Genomic DNA, 17549 nt, shown 5'->3' with positions numbered 1-17549 from the left:
AAATTCCATCTGTATCTCCACGTAAAAAGAATATTTCTGTTTTACTATAACCATTGAAGCATCTGATAGAATGTACAACTCAAGAAAAAAGAGTAACACTATACCTTGGAAGACGTTCTGCTTCTTTCCCTCTCACTTTTAATGCTTTGAAGTTTTTTTCCCAGTCCTGTTTGCTAGAAACATGTGTCTCCACCAGGGCTTCCATATCTACCTGGCCAATGACGATCCATTCCTTTTCAACATTTTTGATTTCATGGAAAAGAAATATTTTCCAGACTAAAAAACTCTATTTCTCAGTAATATTAAAACAGTTCAATTGTTTTCAAGCTACATTCTCTCTAAACCTTGTGTTTCTTCAACAACTCACATATTCACAGTTTTAAGGATAACCAAAACAGATTTTGAACAACAGTATAAAGTCAGCTGTAATAGCAAGATTTCAACAGTAACTCTACACATATGCTTCAAGTTAGGTATGTGCTTTAAGTGACTGGCCTGACATGGACCTACTAACTTTTTGCTTATATACCTGCAGAAAAGGACAACAATGCACAATCATTGCTCAGTTACTTCTAGAATATCTAAAGGTTAAAATTATATAAATCAGCAGAAAAAAAGAAAAAACAAGTATGAGCCAGTCAAATATTGAAAATACCTTGAACTGCTTAGGAACTTCTGTCAGCCTTCTGAATAAATCCTCTGCTTTACTGTAAGCAGTTAGAAATCCATTTGCATTTTTCTCACTCATAACAGTGAATATAGACTCATCCTCTGCTTCACTTACTCCCCTAAACTGATTTGGGATGGAGATGAATCTCTTCATTTCTCTGTAATATCTGGCTCTTACTTCTTCAAAAGGAGGTCGGAATTGCAGCTGGCCTTGCCTAAAAAGTGAGACAAAGCATATAAAAACTAATATTTGATCATAATATGAGCCAGAATTCTTTCTTAATAGAGAAAAAACTTACTTGAATGTGAGATCAATATTTATTTCTGGTAAATTCTCATTGAGTGCTTCTAAGCCCATTTGATACTGATGCTCCAGAGCTTTGTAAAGTTGATGATTCCAGTGCTGTCTCCAAGCTTTCATATCACATGATCTGAAACCCTACAAGTTAACAATGTTGGGTTTTTATTTTATTTTATTCCTCAAGCCATAATTATAATCTGAATGTCAGCATGGAACAATGCCTGAAGACCAGGATCTTTGTAAAATTATAAGTATTACACCATTGTCACGGGGCCTCCTAGTAAGTGGTTATGGCACCAAGCCTGTCAGAGTTCAAGGAGGATCTGCACAATGCTTTTAGTCATATGGTTTAGGAAGAGGTAGTCCTGGGAGGAACTGGGATTTGGAGTCAATACTCCTTATGGGTCCCATCCAACTGAAGATATTCTATGATTCTATGGCCAGTTTGAATATTAAGATAATCTAGAGCTATTACAGTTATTTCAAATTGATATAAGAATACAAAAAAATATTCAAATCAAATTACTCCCTAGAGCAGTTCAGCATAATAACTTCATCTCCCGTTGCTTTACTGTAAGATTCTTCAAGTTTACTCTAAAATGCAGAGGACTGTGCTAAAAGAAGGATACAAAGCTGTCTCAATGAGAGAGCTAATGTTCCCCTTCTACAAAGGCAGGCTGAGAGTTGAGGGTGTTCAGCCTGGAGAAGAAATGACTCGGGAAACCTTAGAGCAGCCTTCCAGTACCTGAAGGGAGACTACAAGAAGGCTGGGGAGGGACTTTTCACAAGGGTGTGTAGCGACAGGACGAGGTCCAATGGCTTTAAACTAAAGCAGAGTAGATTTAGATTGGATATTAGTAAAAAGCTCTTTACTGTAAGGGTGCTGAAACACTGGAACACATTGCATAGAGACTGGAGGCTCCATCCCTGGAGTCATTCAAGGTCAGGTTTCACAGGGCTCTGAGCAACCTGATCTAGATTTTTTTCTTGGACTACAAGTGATAAACACATTCATCTACAAGTATAGCCCTGTTGTTGTTGAAGGATACAACAAAAATTAAACTGACTTAAATGATCTCTCAGAATAGCTTGGGTGATAGTAATATCATCCTGTTGCTTTCTTAAGATCATATTCTCAATTATAATTTTAGTCATCTTACTCAATGATTTTAAGGGTCTTTTCCAACCAAAATGATTCTATGATTATATGTTAAAAGTAGACAGTTGATAAGTGAATAAACAAAAACATGGCTTTTTCATTATTTCAGGCAGAAATGCATTTTAATTGTAAATTTTCTCACATTGGTATTATTCTGACTGGAGAGCACTCATACCTGTATCGATTTCTTTATTTTACCTTGCATTTATGGCTCAGACACAAATGACCTACACAACCTAAGGTCTTACCATTTTTTCATCTAACCCATCATCTGACCAAGAGTTCTTCCTCTCCCATTACTAGTATGTTACAAAAAAAATCATCCTCTTCATTGGAAAGTTTACCTCAAATCTGCATGAACTAAGCAGTACACACTGTTCCTGAGCTAGCTAGTAACTCCTTAATCAAAATTAATTCAATCATGCAATGTTTGAGTCTTAAATCTTGGTTACTATTGGAAACTCAAGTGATTACAGTTTGCAATATGGTAATAAAACCCTGCCTGTGACTCGAGGCTGGCAAAACCAGTTCTGAGCTCCTGGAGTCCATCTTTCCAACGCTGCTGCTGGCGAAGTAGATCAACATTCATGAGAGATATAACCTGACAGAAGAATTTTAAAGGATCATAAGTATATTAATTGCCACATAAATGAAAGGAAGGGTAAAGGAAGCTATAGGAGATGTGATTTCAATCTCTTTTGGAACATTTACCTTTTCAATGAAGTTTGTGTGCCACTTTCTTAGTTTTCTATTTTCAGTGGACAGACGTTCAGCAGCAGCTTGGAGTTTTTTGATATAAGCTTCTAGCTCTCTAGGGCTATCCCATGTTATTTGAGCATTTCCTCCAGGACCAGATTTTGAATGCTTGAAAAACATACTTTTGTAAGGTTTAAAGACAAATATAGTCTACCAACTAGCATTTAGCAAGTGATATCATGAGAAAGATAGCTTTACTCCTAGTAAAAACCAGAGGACCTTTTTCTCATTAATGCACTAGAGACACAGTAATCTGACAAATCATCAACATGTGGACATATGATTATAGCTACATCAAAGCACTGGGGAAGGATTAATGGTAGATTCTTAACAGACTGAAATAAATCCACTGATGTTAAGACTCCTTCCCCACACACATAAGCAGGCATCTTAAGCAAAGAAGATATCTTAAATGCCTCTTTTCCTCTTCTTCACAGACCAAAATCAAAATGTCACAGTAATAATTGCTATACACCTTTTTATGATGAAATATTTTTTTTTAAATTACACTGCAAAATTCTACTGACTCATAAGCAGCTTTAGGGAGTTCAGTTTCTCTGATCTTTTTTTCAAGATTATCGGGTTCTTACACACTTTGCTAAGTTTACAGTAGAAAATCAGAAGATAAAAGCTTCTGAAATTACACAACTGGACATATTCCTAAAAGATGTAGGGCAGAAAACATAACATACAAGAGGTTATGTTGTGCTGTTGAACAGTTCTGCACAATCCCTGTCTCAGGTCTGTACATTAAAATAATCTGTGATATAATCTGCTGCCAGACCAAGGAAAATTTAAAAGACAGCTTCAGAACTTTTGCCAGGACACTTCTGAACCTAAAGTGTAGTCTGGACTCTTCATTGTTTTTTGTGAATTAATCCCAACGCCAACATCTCTCCTGCTTTCAGCCCCATTCTTATATTCCGTTTTGCAAAATGGTTTTAAGGAGCAAGTTTCCAATCATTTCTGTAATGTTTGCTCTAGAGTCATTATTTGCCTGCTCAATTACAGTTTTATTTGCATGTTATAACACCCCAGCCATTCTCTCAGTATAAGAGTACTAGAAGAGGGAGAACTGCCTCAAACTGATCAAAACTAGTAAACTGAAGTTCATAATATACAATATTAATTAATTAAAAATGTATCTAGACAGAGATAAGGTGTTAAAAAACTGTAGGTTGTAGTGTTATTTTTAAATTCCTATCGTCCCTTCAAAGAAGAAAAATTAAAATAAATACATAAAATCCTCTAAATCATTACTTAAAAGAATCTAAAAATTCTTTAGGTACAATGACATTCCTAGCAATTATTAACAAAACTCTTCTCAAAGAACTACATTATGTCTGAACATCAACTCACTGTAATAAACTGCATAAATAAATCAGTAATCAGGCAGATTCACAGATTCTTTGTTCTTAATCTAGAGCAGAAAATAACTAGTTTTAACCTGCCAAAACATGAATTAGAAATGCTATAGAGAATTACAAAATATACAGAGCTTTAGTAACAATCAAAGCATTGAAGCCATTCCTTAATACTAATTTATCACCAGATTAAAACAGATGTTATTTTATTAAAATACACCAAAGTCATATCTATAACTGTTAAAACAGGAGTTACAATCCCAGCTATTAAGGAATTTACATAATTTTGGTTCATGTGTAAATCCTATTACTAAAATAATTCCTTAGAGAGCATATTACACTAATATCCAAAGTAAAAAGGATTAAGTGTTTTTTTCAAATTACAAAACAAATGAAAAGGCCCAGTGATTTCACTGAATGCTAATTAAACACATGGTGTTGCTTGTATGGGAAGGCTGCAGTTAAAAAGTCCTGAAATAAACAGAAAAAGCAGCACAGAATATACAGATAACAAAATGCAAAGAAAGAAGAATTCTTTCACCTTAATTATCTGTTCAAATGCTAGAGCAGACTGCAACATCATTGGCTTCTGACTCTCAATCATTTGTTGATCAATAGAGTTATAAAAATGTGCTACCTGTAAAAATGAAGAGAATAAATTTACAGGAACTGTTAAAAGTATTGATTTAACAGTAAGTGCAATATAAGATATTTCTGAAAGGATTGCTCAATCAGCACCTATAAGAACTGAGAATTAACCATAATAGTAAAATGTTTACAAATATGAAGTATATATGCAATATACTAATGTGATCCTACTTCCTTGTATAGACAAATTCTAGTAGCAAAAAAGACTGCTACTTACACATGTTTGAGGTTGTTATACTTCACTTAAGTGAAATTGGTTCAGTTTATGATTTTTGTAAGAGGTACAGCTGCACTGTTTTATGCAAATGTGGGCACCTAGTGGCATTTCAGAAGCCTTCAATTATCCATGACATCTGGCAGGATATGACCCAAGACCTAAAATACATCTGTTTACTTCCAGATTAGCAGCTGGAGTAAGAAGGATAGCCTACACCTTGGTCTAGCTGTCCACACAGCCATCAAGTGCTTTCTGAAATCACTAAGGTTTCTGTTTGGGCACCTGTCAACAACTGAGATGCTTGGGTATCTTGTGGGTCTTTTGCCATTTCTGCCTTAACTGTGCAGGTATCTCAGATACCAGTGACACCTCCTGTGGAACTGAACTGAGCCTGTGTAACTGCATAAGAATTTTACCCATTTATGAATATTTATTCTTGCATCTTACACAAACAGAAGAAAACTTGACATGGTCATTCAACTGAAATGTAAGCCAAATAAAAACTTATGTAGCATTAAGCACAGACAAAAATAACCCTTAAAATAAACAAGTACACATTTCCATTAAAATGCTTACTAATATATTTTCAGTTGGAAACTAATAATGGTGAGGACAAGCTGGTCCATTTTATGACCAGCATTTTCCTACAGTTATACTAATCAGAAACTGAGACTAAAATGAGATCAATTAATTACTTGTCTTATTTTTGTCTATCTATATACTTATTTCACATGGCTTTAATACTATCATTCATTTGGTTTCAAAAGAATACACATTCCAAAATTGTAAAGCATTTCTTTATTTCTGTTGTATTTTAAGGACTTAACTAAGAAACAAGTCACTTCTGGAAACACAGCAAAGAGCTTAACCACACAGTCAGAAAAGATAATGGTTTAGAAAAGTGATACTATTAAAGCTGGGAAGTCAGAATAGGAAGTTATTATGACATTTAATCTTATACCTGTTTGAGGATGACTGCCTGCTTGCAGAACTTTTGTGCAGTGTTTGCAACATGCTGTATCTTAGCTGGTACAGCAAATCCAAGTGCTGACAGCTGACGTACTTCTCTTAGGAGAGTCACCAAACGATCTGAATAAAGAATGTTTAACGTTCCAGAAACATGATCCAACTCCATTACAGGACTATTAGCTTGGATGCTAAAGCAAAATCAAATTAAACATATTATTGAATATAATTTGATTCTGATCCTTTCTTAGAAGCGTTTCATAATAATACAATACAGAACTCTAAAAATTATGATGTCATTCTATTATGTTTTTCTATGTTTATTAAAACTTTAATTTGTTCAGAAATTATTCCTTTCTCTTCAAAGTCACTCAGAAGTAAAGACCATAAAAAACTAACAATGCCTACTGGCTTTGTTCACAAAGTTTTTCTGGCTTGTAAAAATAGTTCACTTGTAACTCACATCTAGGCAGTATTTCCCAGATCCATCACACTCTCTCAGGCAGGCACTTTACATGCCCCACCCTTCTGTACTGCAAAAGGGAAGAATTTTTCTGAGATAATAGTCCAAGAAACCAAGACTTGAATCAGTGGAATGCTTTGCTATACAGAAATAGATGCTATTAGGACCATCCTATCTTTATATTTTAATCCATTTTTTGTAGTGTAGTAAGCACCATCCTTCTATGCTTCTTTCATAAAAACTTCATATTTATTCATTTTTTCCGTTTTTTCACTTTTTTCCTCATCTTTTTCTAGTTGCTATATCCACTGCATTCCCTTTTGCAGTGAGCTGCCATTTATTTTCCTTTTAATTAATCTCTGCACATATTTTAAAATATCAGAGTAACAAAAAAATTATGTTACTAATAAATTGATGACTGTTATTTATTGAAGTGATGAATCTGTTTATGTACTATATTTGAGTGTTTTTCATAAAATAAAAGTTTACACCAAAGTATTACCTCCTGTATCCTCTGAAACTGCAAACTGTTTTCAAAGAAAGTCTGCAATACTTAAAGATGCAGACAGAAGCTACGTGGCCAACCAATCAAAAAATAAAATATATAGTATACTTGAGTACCTCATAAAGTAATTTAATTATTTTGGGGAACACAATTAATGAGGTTTAAGTTGATTTTCTTATTCTTCTTTCATCTGCTCTGTTTTAGACTGGAGAATTACCTATGAATAACAATTGATTTGTTACTCTACAAGTGGAATCTGTACATCACAGCTCTACTCTCACCTCGTTTCTAGACATTATCACTCCATGTATTACAGTAGATAACCAGTAGTAACAGCAAGCAAACCAAACATGTATTTTCAGGTATTTACAGAAATTGAGAGGTTAGTTATTAACACTATACTGTATACTCCACCTATCAACTAAGCCTGGAAAAGTGATGAAAAATGAACTTTTCCATTTGGATTCTCCAGTCATTCCATACAGATTTCAGCATAAACATTTTTTAAATAAGAATGTATTTACCTAAGTCCTGACTTGGGATTTGATAATTCTGACTGGATATTTCTAGACCAATCATCAAATTGTTCTTGTTCATATACTTTTAACTGTTGGAGAAAAGAATCTGCACTTCGATGAAAAGTCTGAAATCCAGGTAAGTCAGACAGAAGAGCCTCTGCCAGCTTGATAGCATCATCCACCTTAAACAAAGAAAGGAAGCTTAACTGCCCAATATTTAATCAGAAGAGAAAAATCATAGCATAAATCAGTATTATAAAACATCCAAGTGGGATTAAAAAACCAATTAGAAGAAAAGGGAATACTTAATTGTTTCACAGAGGTTCAAATTCCCATTACATTAAATTGGGTTTGAATAAATTGTCCACCACCAGTGTTTACACTATTAAGATACCTCAGAGTATCCCACTTCATCTTTACTTAATTCTCCACAAAGGATCTCACATGTATCCTTTGTTGTACCTATCAGGGTCATGCCAGCAGGATTTCAAATGGGATTTCACATCTTCCTGTGGACAAATTAACCAAAACTCTAGTAAATACAAACAGTGGAGACTTGAGAGCTATTAAAAAAATAGCCCAGCCTTCAAGTAGGCACAAAACTGACACAGGTCAGCTGAACAGAGCTGCTCTCTAGGTCTTTAGCAGACCAAGCAGAAGAAATAATTGTGAAGCCTGAGCTGCCGCTGTTCTCTGTAGGACACATAACAAAGTAGCACCTTTAATACTTCCATCCTATGTCACATTCAGCTGAAATGGGCCAGATTACGGCAAATAAATGGTGAATGCAAGAAAAAAAAAAACAAACAAAAAAAAAAAAAAAAAAAAAAAAAACCAAAAAAAAAAACTGGGCTAATAGTTATTCTGGGATAAGTAACCTCTAGTCTCACATCTATACTGTAAATGGCACTTTTGTTTACAGAAAACATTTTAACTAGCTGCTACTTTTCAAAAACATTCCAGATTTTCCAACTAAAGTATAAATACAAAATAACAGAACAAAAATAAGAGTCGAATATGTTTTTAGCTCATTATGTTTTAAGGGAACATAGTATCTTTTGTAATTCACTGTTGCTACAATCTCTGTAGTTAATTCCCTGCCAGGCACTGACTGAAACAATAGGAGCACAAAATCCTTTTGATTTCAAGGGGAAACTACACAGATTAGTGATAACAAGTGAGAATTAGGATTTTGGATATCTGTAAATTTTAAATAAATTTTTACAGTTCAAACTACAGAGTAAAATTTAACAAAAACATCTCCCAAAGTTTTGGTCTCTTTTTTTGCAGAAAAAGTCATAAAAGCAGGCAGTACACTGTATTACAAAACAGCTGTCTTCCAGATCACTTAATAAAACTCAATTTAGGAAGCAGAACCACTGATAAGGAAGTCTGCGTACATAATTCTTGCAAAGTCCACAGTTTTCCTGTGGAGAATTCCCCACAGAAATCTCAAACACTATGTTTGACATCATTTGATAATATTGCATATAAATAGTAATGGAATCTTTTACCTTCAGCTCCAGCTGTCGTACCCATACGATGTTATTGACAACTTCAGACAGGTTTTTGCCTGATAGTGGTCCAGAAACATCACCAGCAACACCATGGCATCGAGTTTCAAAGTCTGTCTGATAGTCTAACACAAACAAAAGATCAGAAACTTAATAGAAAAACCTTATAATTATTACTGTACTTACAAAAACATACTAAGGATACTGACATAATTCTAAAAGTAAATATTTAAAATATAACAATATGTTGTTAGATATTAAATATAGCAAATATATATTATTTTATAACATTATTTTTTCATTTTAAAAATATATCTAATATTTAAAAAAAACTAATGCCATTTTTAAAATAGTTTTTTACCTTCAACATAATCTTTAAGTTTTGCTAGCAGTGTTTCCCTTTCAAAAAGCAGTTCTTTGCCTATATTTGGATGCTTTATCAGTTCCTTGTACTTCTGAAATGTTTGGAGAAGCTGGAATATGAAATTTTAAAAAGTTATCTGTCTCCTGAGGAAAAAAATAAACATATTCTGAATCTACTCATCAGTGCTGCTCACAAGTACTGTCTCTGTCTCTAAGTACTTATTCCTGTGCTCTAAGTTGATTATTTTGAGAATTCAGTAACTTCACCTCTAGGAATATTTTCAGACTGCAAAAATACCCATACCTGCTGAGGACTGTCCTGAATTTCTGAAATAAATTTCTTCAGTTTGCTTGCTATTTTTTGTTCTGCTGGTGCAATAATTCTTTCATACTGAGAGACTGCTGCTTTCCATAATGGCTGGAGATGAGGAGTTCATATGTTAGTTTAGGACTATCCAAATATAATACAAAGTTCATAGAAAGAATGTGAATAAATTAGAAATAAGCATCGTACCTCTGTGTAGGGATTATAGTGTACAGGATTTAGGCCAGCAAAGGGTTCAAACACTTGGGCAGGATGTAAAGCATTTTGCTCTCCAGCTGACAAAAATAATGTAAGCTTTTCATGCAATGTTCTAACACTCAGTACCTACAATGCAAAGTATACTTTATTAATACAACTTTCTTTACATAAAACATTTTGAAGCAAAACACACAAGCAGCAGATCCCATCTCTCTCCTTTTTACAAGAAACTTTTGAAAAGCTCAGGCAAATGTGAATTATGGAATGCTGACTCTCAAAAGGCTATACAGATGTTTTTATTCCTTTTTTCAACATATAACAAAGCCCCTTAATTCTATGTGTAATGAAATAAATGTGTGTGATTCAAGTATTTACCTCATGAAGGCGTTTGCCAAGTCTGGCTAACATTTCAGGGGAATATTTCTCATTTTTCCATGGATGCAGAGTATAGCGCTGCCACAGTTGTCCAGTTAGGTACTGACAAGCTGACACCCACTGCTCACAAATCAAGATGCCACCCTTTAGATTTTCTTTGACACTGTGAAAAGCATCCTCCCACAGATTTAAAGCTGTTAATTTTCTCTGAACATATCTACCTAGTGAGCCACCTAGAACACAAAAAATATACAAAAGTAGTAGGCTAAGTTGATTGAAAATAATTTCTTTAAACTCTACACCAAGTTCTAAACACACTTTTAAAAATTAGTACAATGCCTTAATTTCAAAATGAACAGATGTATCAGTAACTGACTGTTTTGTTTCAGATTGAATACATTTCTTAAATATGTCCAAGTTAAATGAAGGTAGGTCCAGCATCAGAAGCTGGTGGATTTGGTTTCTGGAATCTACACACAAGCATCAGCCTTTACCAGCAGTAATGGCTGCAGCTGGCTGCCCCCAGCAGCCCTTCCCTGCAGGCACACACACCTTTGGCAGCAGCAGACAAACTCAGTCTTATGCCTGTCCCAGAATGTGAGACTGCTGTGTTGAGAATGAGGGAAGCAGACTCTCTGCACATCCTGCCCTCACCTCCACACAAACTGGATTAACCTTCAAATGAGGGTTTGAGCAAATAAATTTTCTCCTCCCAGAGAAAGACAAGAAGTCAAATAGAAGCAAGACAACAAGCAAGCCAGTCCCCAGTTGAAAAGTATCCAACTACATCTTGTTACTACATTATTCACCATCTTCCCAAGGACATGTGAATGCATCTACCAGAATGGGCTGAATTATTGGATAGCATAAGGCAAGTAATACTCATGGATCATAACTACATGAAGAAAGCACCTTAATGCTGTAGGCTATCACTGGTGCCTTTAGGAGGAGGAAGCTCTTTGCTCAAGGATTCATTTTACTTTTTTCTGAACTGTACATTTAATAAAGACTCTCATAAATGTTTACCTATTATATCCAAGAGATTATGCATGCGTGGCTGTGGATAAGGATCATGTTCTGTTTGTCTCCACACATTATCAACAGTATCCTTGGTCGTCTCCACCAAATCGACAACTTCAAATAGTGACAAACTATCCAAGTTGTAATAATCCTGGAAAAAATATCCTTAATATAAGTATGTTGCAAATTGTATCATAGAAACACTTCTACTTTTCTGAAGCTGGCAATTGCTGTGATTTCCTGCATTTTGTTGCATAGCAGAATACAGTATAACCCTATTAAAGAACATGTATTTGTCTAAGTTTATTCATGTAAAGATTGCATTAATAACTGAAATGCTATCTGAGCAAGAGCTTTACAGCTACCTAAAATTTGGCATTATAGAGTTCATTATAATCCTATGCATTGTCCCTTTTCCTTTTTGAAACCTGATTAGTCACTTTCTGGTTCACAAACTGTAGCATACTGTTGTATTTCTACACCAGCTCTTAGGATTCAATGGTCAAATCTGCTCCAAATTAAATGTTGGTGTTGCCCTGCACTATTGAGACTACAAACTACATACATATAATTTAAAGTATGATTTTATCTATGTAGTTATATATTCAAATATTGGAAAAGAGGACACATATACTGACATATGTTTCACAAGAAGAGTATTTTTACTAAGTCCATATGTCCATATATTTTACTAAGTCAAATATATCACTGATCACACAAAAGAAAACATACTTTAGCAATGTCCTCAAAAAGGTCTTTAAAATGAGAAGCTCTCTCTTTACTACACCATTTACTTCCACGATGAGCACATTCTATCCAGAACTGAAATTCATCTGTTGGTGTAAGTATAGCTGCAAATAATAATACAAAAATCATTAAATATGAAATATGCAAATAGTCACAGAATATTTTCAGTCAGAACATACTTTCTGAAGCAAATGTTTACTACATTTACTACATAGGGCAACGAGGCTGGTGAAGGGACTCGAGCACAGATCCTATGAGGAGAGGCTGAGGGAGCTGGGGGTGTTCAGCCTGGAGAAGAGGAGGCTCAGGGGAGACCTCATCACTCTCTACAACTCCCTGAAAGGAGGGTGTAGCCAGGTGGGGGTTGGTCTCTTTTCCCAGGCAACTCTCAGCAAGACAAGAGGGCACGGTCTCAAGTTGTGCCAGGGAAGGTTTAGGTTGGACATTAGAAAGAATTTCTTTACTGAGAGGGTGATCAGACATTGGAATGGGCTGCCCTGGGAAGTGGTGGACTCTCCATCCCTGGAGATATTTAAAAAGAGACTGGATGTGGCACTCAGTGCCATGGGCTGGTAACTGCAGCGGTAGTGGATCAAGGGTTGGACTTGATGATGTCTGAGGTCCCTTCCAACCCAGCCAATTCTATGATTCTATGATTCTATGATTCTATGAGACATGGTTATGTAATTATACTTCCACTTCTCACTTTGACAAGATGTAGTATCAAATTTCTACCAAGAGACCAAAGTTGATCAGCCCTAACACCAATCTACTCAACATAACCTGCTGTATTTCACACTCTGCAGTCACTGGGGTAATTAAGACTGAAAACTAAACCCACAGATAAATTATTTACTCTTAATTTAAAATTAAATACAAAAGACATAACTGCAAAGCAAACCTCGCACATCATCTTCACTGAATTTTGCTCCTGTGTAGTTAGGATCTGATCTTCTGAGAACAGTACCCAAGCCAGCCTCAAGCTCACTTAAAAGTTTCTGGAGTTTGGGATCAAATGTTTCACTCCATCGCTCATCCTGCAGTGAAAATATTAAAAAGATTTCAATCACATTCATGTGATGGAACAATTACTATTTTGTTTCTGTTCATCTTCTAAAAAAAAAAGAAAAAATTATTTAGATTAATAGCAGTAACACATGGTGGGACAATATAATATTTTATTTTTTTTAAGTTAAGGAAAAGCACCTCCTTTTCACTTAACAATTCAGAATGATACTGTAAAAAAATTTATCACAAAGTCAGTTTTGGGGCTTCTAAAGGCACTTTGAAAATGTGTTCAGGACTCTCCTAATAAATTCTCTTAAGTTAAAAAAAATGAAATTTACTTCTGCAGCAGAACTCAGAAATCATTAGAATAAAATATTAAAGGTTACTGTGTTTTTTAAAATTTTTTTATTAATAGTATGACATACAGGATATCAAAAATATTTAAATTATGGAACTGATCAGCGTATGAAATGCAGACATGGTCACTGTTTTTGACAAAAAAATCCAGAAGGAAATATATTCTTTAATAGAACAGATGGAAGAGCCTCAGAATGTTTTTTTTAAGCTAAACTGAGGAAAGTGCAGCTGTATAAATTATTCTGTTGTCTAGCACACTGGTCTACCACATATTATGGAACCACAGTTTGCATGACACTGACCTGTGTATTTCACAGAAAATGTAAGAATACCTAAAACAAGAAAAGCTGACAAGATCAGAACCATTGGTTGAAATGAGTTGTTGTCTCCATTTCTCATCACTGCCCAGTGCATTCAACATTTCTAGTCAGGCATATGTATGATCAGAATTCTCCTCTCATCCTTACTGATAGGAGGTAAAATATATTCTTTGAAATCAGAACTATCATCTATTATTTAAGCACTTAAAATATTTTCTTTTTAAGACATTAAATATTTACCTCAGAATAGTTAACATTCCATGGAATTTCACTGTTTCAATATAAATCTACACACTATTTAAATTGGTGTTTGCTCACCTTCAGTAATACTGGTGCAAAAACTTGTCGTACTGCTTGATAAAGGGTGTTAATTGGTGAATCTAGCATTGATGACACAAGAATATTACTATGAAGATTATCTTCTGTAATTACATCAGGTCGCAGCTTAAAGAACACCAACACATTCTTTGAACCAGTAGCTTCAATCTGCAATAATGAATAAGACAGAGTTTGTTTAGAAAACTGACACTGACAGCACACTACACTAACTTAGGTACAGAAATATTTACATCAAGAAAAAAAAATTATAAACGTCCATACTTCTCACTACAGGCTTGATAACATTCTAATATCTGGTTTACACAGAAAATGAAAACTTATATTCATACCTGAGTTCATAGGAACCTGAATTCCAACATCAAATACATAATGCCTTTCTCATTATAAAATATTTGTAAATACCATAATTATTTGCACCATTTTGATTCTGGAAAGTCCCCTTACTACTTTTTGGAGAAGCTCCAGAAACTCCCATCTTGTGCCTAAAGAAAACTAAGCATGAAGTCTATCTTTTTTATTGCATTTTTATGTTACATAGCTTTAGAAATATTTTCCTAAATAGTCAGTATCCAAGTCTGTAAATACAAAGCTGTATTGCAATTCATAGATTTCTCAAGGGCAAAGAAAGCCATGCTCCTTCATCAGTAAAATCCTGACTTGTAACATGACTCTTGTTCCCTTCACAATACAACTTATGAGTTAAGTTCCAAAAGCTACAATAAAATCAAGTATTGAAACAATTTATGGCCAAGGAAAATTCATAAAACAAGATAACATCATTAAACAGCCAATCAACCAGTAGTAAAAAGGTAAACTAGCTGAAAACACAGATTCTGTGCAATTCTAAACATCTTTTAACTTTTTTTTTCTGTGAAGAGAGCTAGTAAAAGCAGCTTCTGATTTTCTCATCAGTGTCAATTTTACTTTATAATCAGGTCCTCCTTAGCCCAACACCTACATATGTTATTTCACTGAGACAACAGGTACACACTAGAGCCCCTATACCCATCTGATCCTCCACAGCTGTGGTTTTGGGTATTCAGCCACACACCCCAAAACCTGGTACATGCCCATTCTTGAATCAGCAAAGCAAACCTCACACACTACACAGACAATTACACCAGGTAGCAAAGTTACTGCTCCGCACAGAAGTTCACATTGTACAAGCCACCAGTGCATAAAAACTGTGACTGACAGAAAGCCCTGTGGGCTGCCCGTACACCCACGGGCACCACGCTGTGTCCTGATCACCCAGGGACATCCACTGCACATCGCACCCCACAGCACCACTTGGGTCACTCAGCCACTCGCTGAACACACTCAGAGAAGGGCACTTCACACAATAAACCTCATTTTTGCTCGCAGCTGAACACATCCAAGTGTTCATGCAAAATGCATGATTTGGACAAAAAAACCCTCAGGACTTGTCCGATATCAGCCCACGTGCCACACGCTGAGCCACGCTTCCTGCATGGACATCGACAACGCAACCCTCCCGGCCACCTGCAGGCACCGCTGCCCAGAAACAACCCAACATGAGACTCCCCCCGGCACTGGCACCAGTTTAACATCCCATTCTCCAGCATTCACACAGCAACAATATGCCGCACATGGAAAGCTACGTATCAGCACGGGCACAACATCCTAACAAAAACATCACGCAGCTGACCATGTGGGATTCACAGACTCCCGGGCCAATAATTTATGCAGCAGGCACCAAGACCAGCACAGGTATTTGCAGTAGGAAGTAGGTGCCAAATCAGGCACCCGTCTGTTATGAGCAGTAAACCTGGGCTGGCCCCAGGCTCTGCACCCCCGCTGGCAGACCGGGATGTGGTGGGCACGCTGGATCCGCAGGTGGCTGCACACCCTCGTCTGGACACCCCGGTACCTTGTTGGAGGCGGTGAGGTGGCTGCCCGAGCGCTGCACGACGAGGAGGAACTCGTTGCCGTCGTCAAGGAACCTGGTCAGCTCCGGGCGGGAATGGAGCTCCGCGGCCAGAGCACTGGAACCCGCAGCCGGATCCAGTCCAAAGTAGTTGGCAGCCGTGGCCGAAATAAAGCGCTTCCTCTTGTCCCTCTCCCCGGCCATGCCGGCAAGACGCACCGTGCCAGGCAGGATCACGGCGGGGGTGGATCCAGAACCCCACGGGAGTACATGGAGGGGCTGACGGGAGAAAACCCAGCGTGCGGAGGGTGGGAAGGACGTTGGCTCACGGTGGGGTACAGGGCAAGGCCCGAGGCCTCTCGGCGTCCCTGCGTTGCCAGGACCCGTCACTATGGTGACTGAAAATGGCGGCCCTGGCGAGCTTGGTCCTGCTGGCAGCGGGCAGGCGCCGCACCGCCCTCCCGGCGCGGAGGGAGGCAGCGCTCGGCGCTCGGCAGCCGCCAGGCTGAGCTTGGCAGGCGGGGCCGGGGGCGTTCCGGCCCGCGGGGCGGTGACCCGCCGGCGGGCGACTTCTGCGGGCAGTGCCGAGGCCGCTTCAGGGGGAGTGGTTACGGCGGGCACAGACAGATCCTCTGCCCGGCGCGGCGGCAGCTGCCTCGGGTACCCGGGGCTCAGCGGCTGCGCAGGGCTCCGCCGTGCCTGGCAGAGCCGTGGCCTGTTGCATGGCTTTTCTCTCGGAGCCTTGGATGCCTCTCTCCGGCCTCAGCCGCATCACGGTGTCACGGACACCGCGGTACTGGGGGTCTTTCCCGCTTCCCCACGGCCCCGCTACCGGCCTGCGGTTCCCGGCTTGGCGGTGCTGCGGAACCACCAACTATGGAGCGGCTGCGGGCCCGGCCCAGAGGAGGCTGTGGACGAGCGCTTAGAGCACCCAGCCCTGGGCCAGCAGGAGGGATCTGCAGAGGAATGGCCACTGGGAGCCACCCCACAGCCCCCGGGCTCCTCCCGCTTCAGGGACCCTCGCCCGGCCGTACGGGCTCCTGGAGCTGGATTGAGCTTCCAGGTTGGAGGCTGGCGAGGAGCCATGAGCGATAACAACTTCATACTGTAGAATAAATCTGAACCGCGATAAATTGCGATGGCGTTTGCGTTTCACAACGGGAGCCCGGCGGGTGCTGCGGGCTGCAGATCCGCCCCCAGCAGCCGTGCTTGGCAGCGCGGGGTCAGGTTATGCGCTCTCTGCCCAGCTCCAGGCGATCCCTCAGCCGCTTTTCCAAACCAAGAGGATCTCACGTTCTCCAGCACCTCCGAACTCGCCCACCCACTGCCACCCCCCACAGGTGGCCGGCCCAGCCTGGGTCCCTCCCCCAGCACCGCCCCCGAGGGCACACGCAACGAAGGGTTCACGGTTCTTCCTTGTACTGTACTGCGAACACGCTCCCTGTTCTTCGTGCCCGCGCTGCCCCCCGCCCCACCGCCCCGCACAGCCCCGAGAGCCGCCCCGCAGCTCCCCTCTTGCCCCGGGCACG

At 38.6% G+C, this 17549-nt stretch overlaps 1 protein-coding gene across 2 annotated transcripts in view; it reads right to left on the bottom strand.

The window, feature by feature from the left end:
- DYNC2H1 (dynein cytoplasmic 2 heavy chain 1) overlaps window positions 1-16224 on the bottom strand; it is a 147670-nt gene extending 131446 nt beyond the window's left edge. For both annotated transcript variants that reach the window (XM_071734517.1, XM_071734525.1), the window contains exons 1-18: window positions 16024-16224; window positions 14112-14279; window positions 13010-13145; window positions 12094-12212; window positions 11368-11512; window positions 10342-10574; window positions 9958-10092; window positions 9748-9861; window positions 9442-9553; window positions 9081-9205; window positions 7573-7748; window positions 6076-6271; window positions 4791-4886; window positions 2841-2993; window positions 2632-2730; window positions 969-1108; window positions 656-884; window positions 105-232 (exon numbers count right to left, since the gene is read on the bottom strand). In XM_071734517.1, coding sequence (XP_071590618.1) covers window positions 105-232; window positions 656-884; window positions 969-1108; window positions 2632-2730; window positions 2841-2993; window positions 4791-4886; window positions 6076-6271; window positions 7573-7748; window positions 9081-9205; window positions 9442-9553; window positions 9748-9861; window positions 9958-10092; window positions 10342-10574; window positions 11368-11512; window positions 12094-12212; window positions 13010-13145; window positions 14112-14279; window positions 16024-16224 — 2705 coding nt within the window. The remainder of the gene's footprint in view (window positions 1-104; window positions 233-655; window positions 885-968; window positions 1109-2631; window positions 2731-2840; window positions 2994-4790; window positions 4887-6075; window positions 6272-7572; window positions 7749-9080; window positions 9206-9441; window positions 9554-9747; window positions 9862-9957; window positions 10093-10341; window positions 10575-11367; window positions 11513-12093; window positions 12213-13009; window positions 13146-14111; window positions 14280-16023) is intronic.
- Window positions 16225-17549: the final 1325 nt, after the last annotated feature.

The sequence above is a fragment of the Heliangelus exortis genome, chromosome 1 (assembly GCF_036169615.1).
Source record: "Heliangelus exortis chromosome 1, bHelExo1.hap1, whole genome shotgun sequence".
Lineage (NCBI taxonomy): Eukaryota > Metazoa > Chordata > Aves > Apodiformes > Trochilidae > Heliangelus > Heliangelus exortis.
Note: the sequence above shows the minus strand (reverse complement) of the source record. Positions and strands in the feature narration are given on the sequence as shown.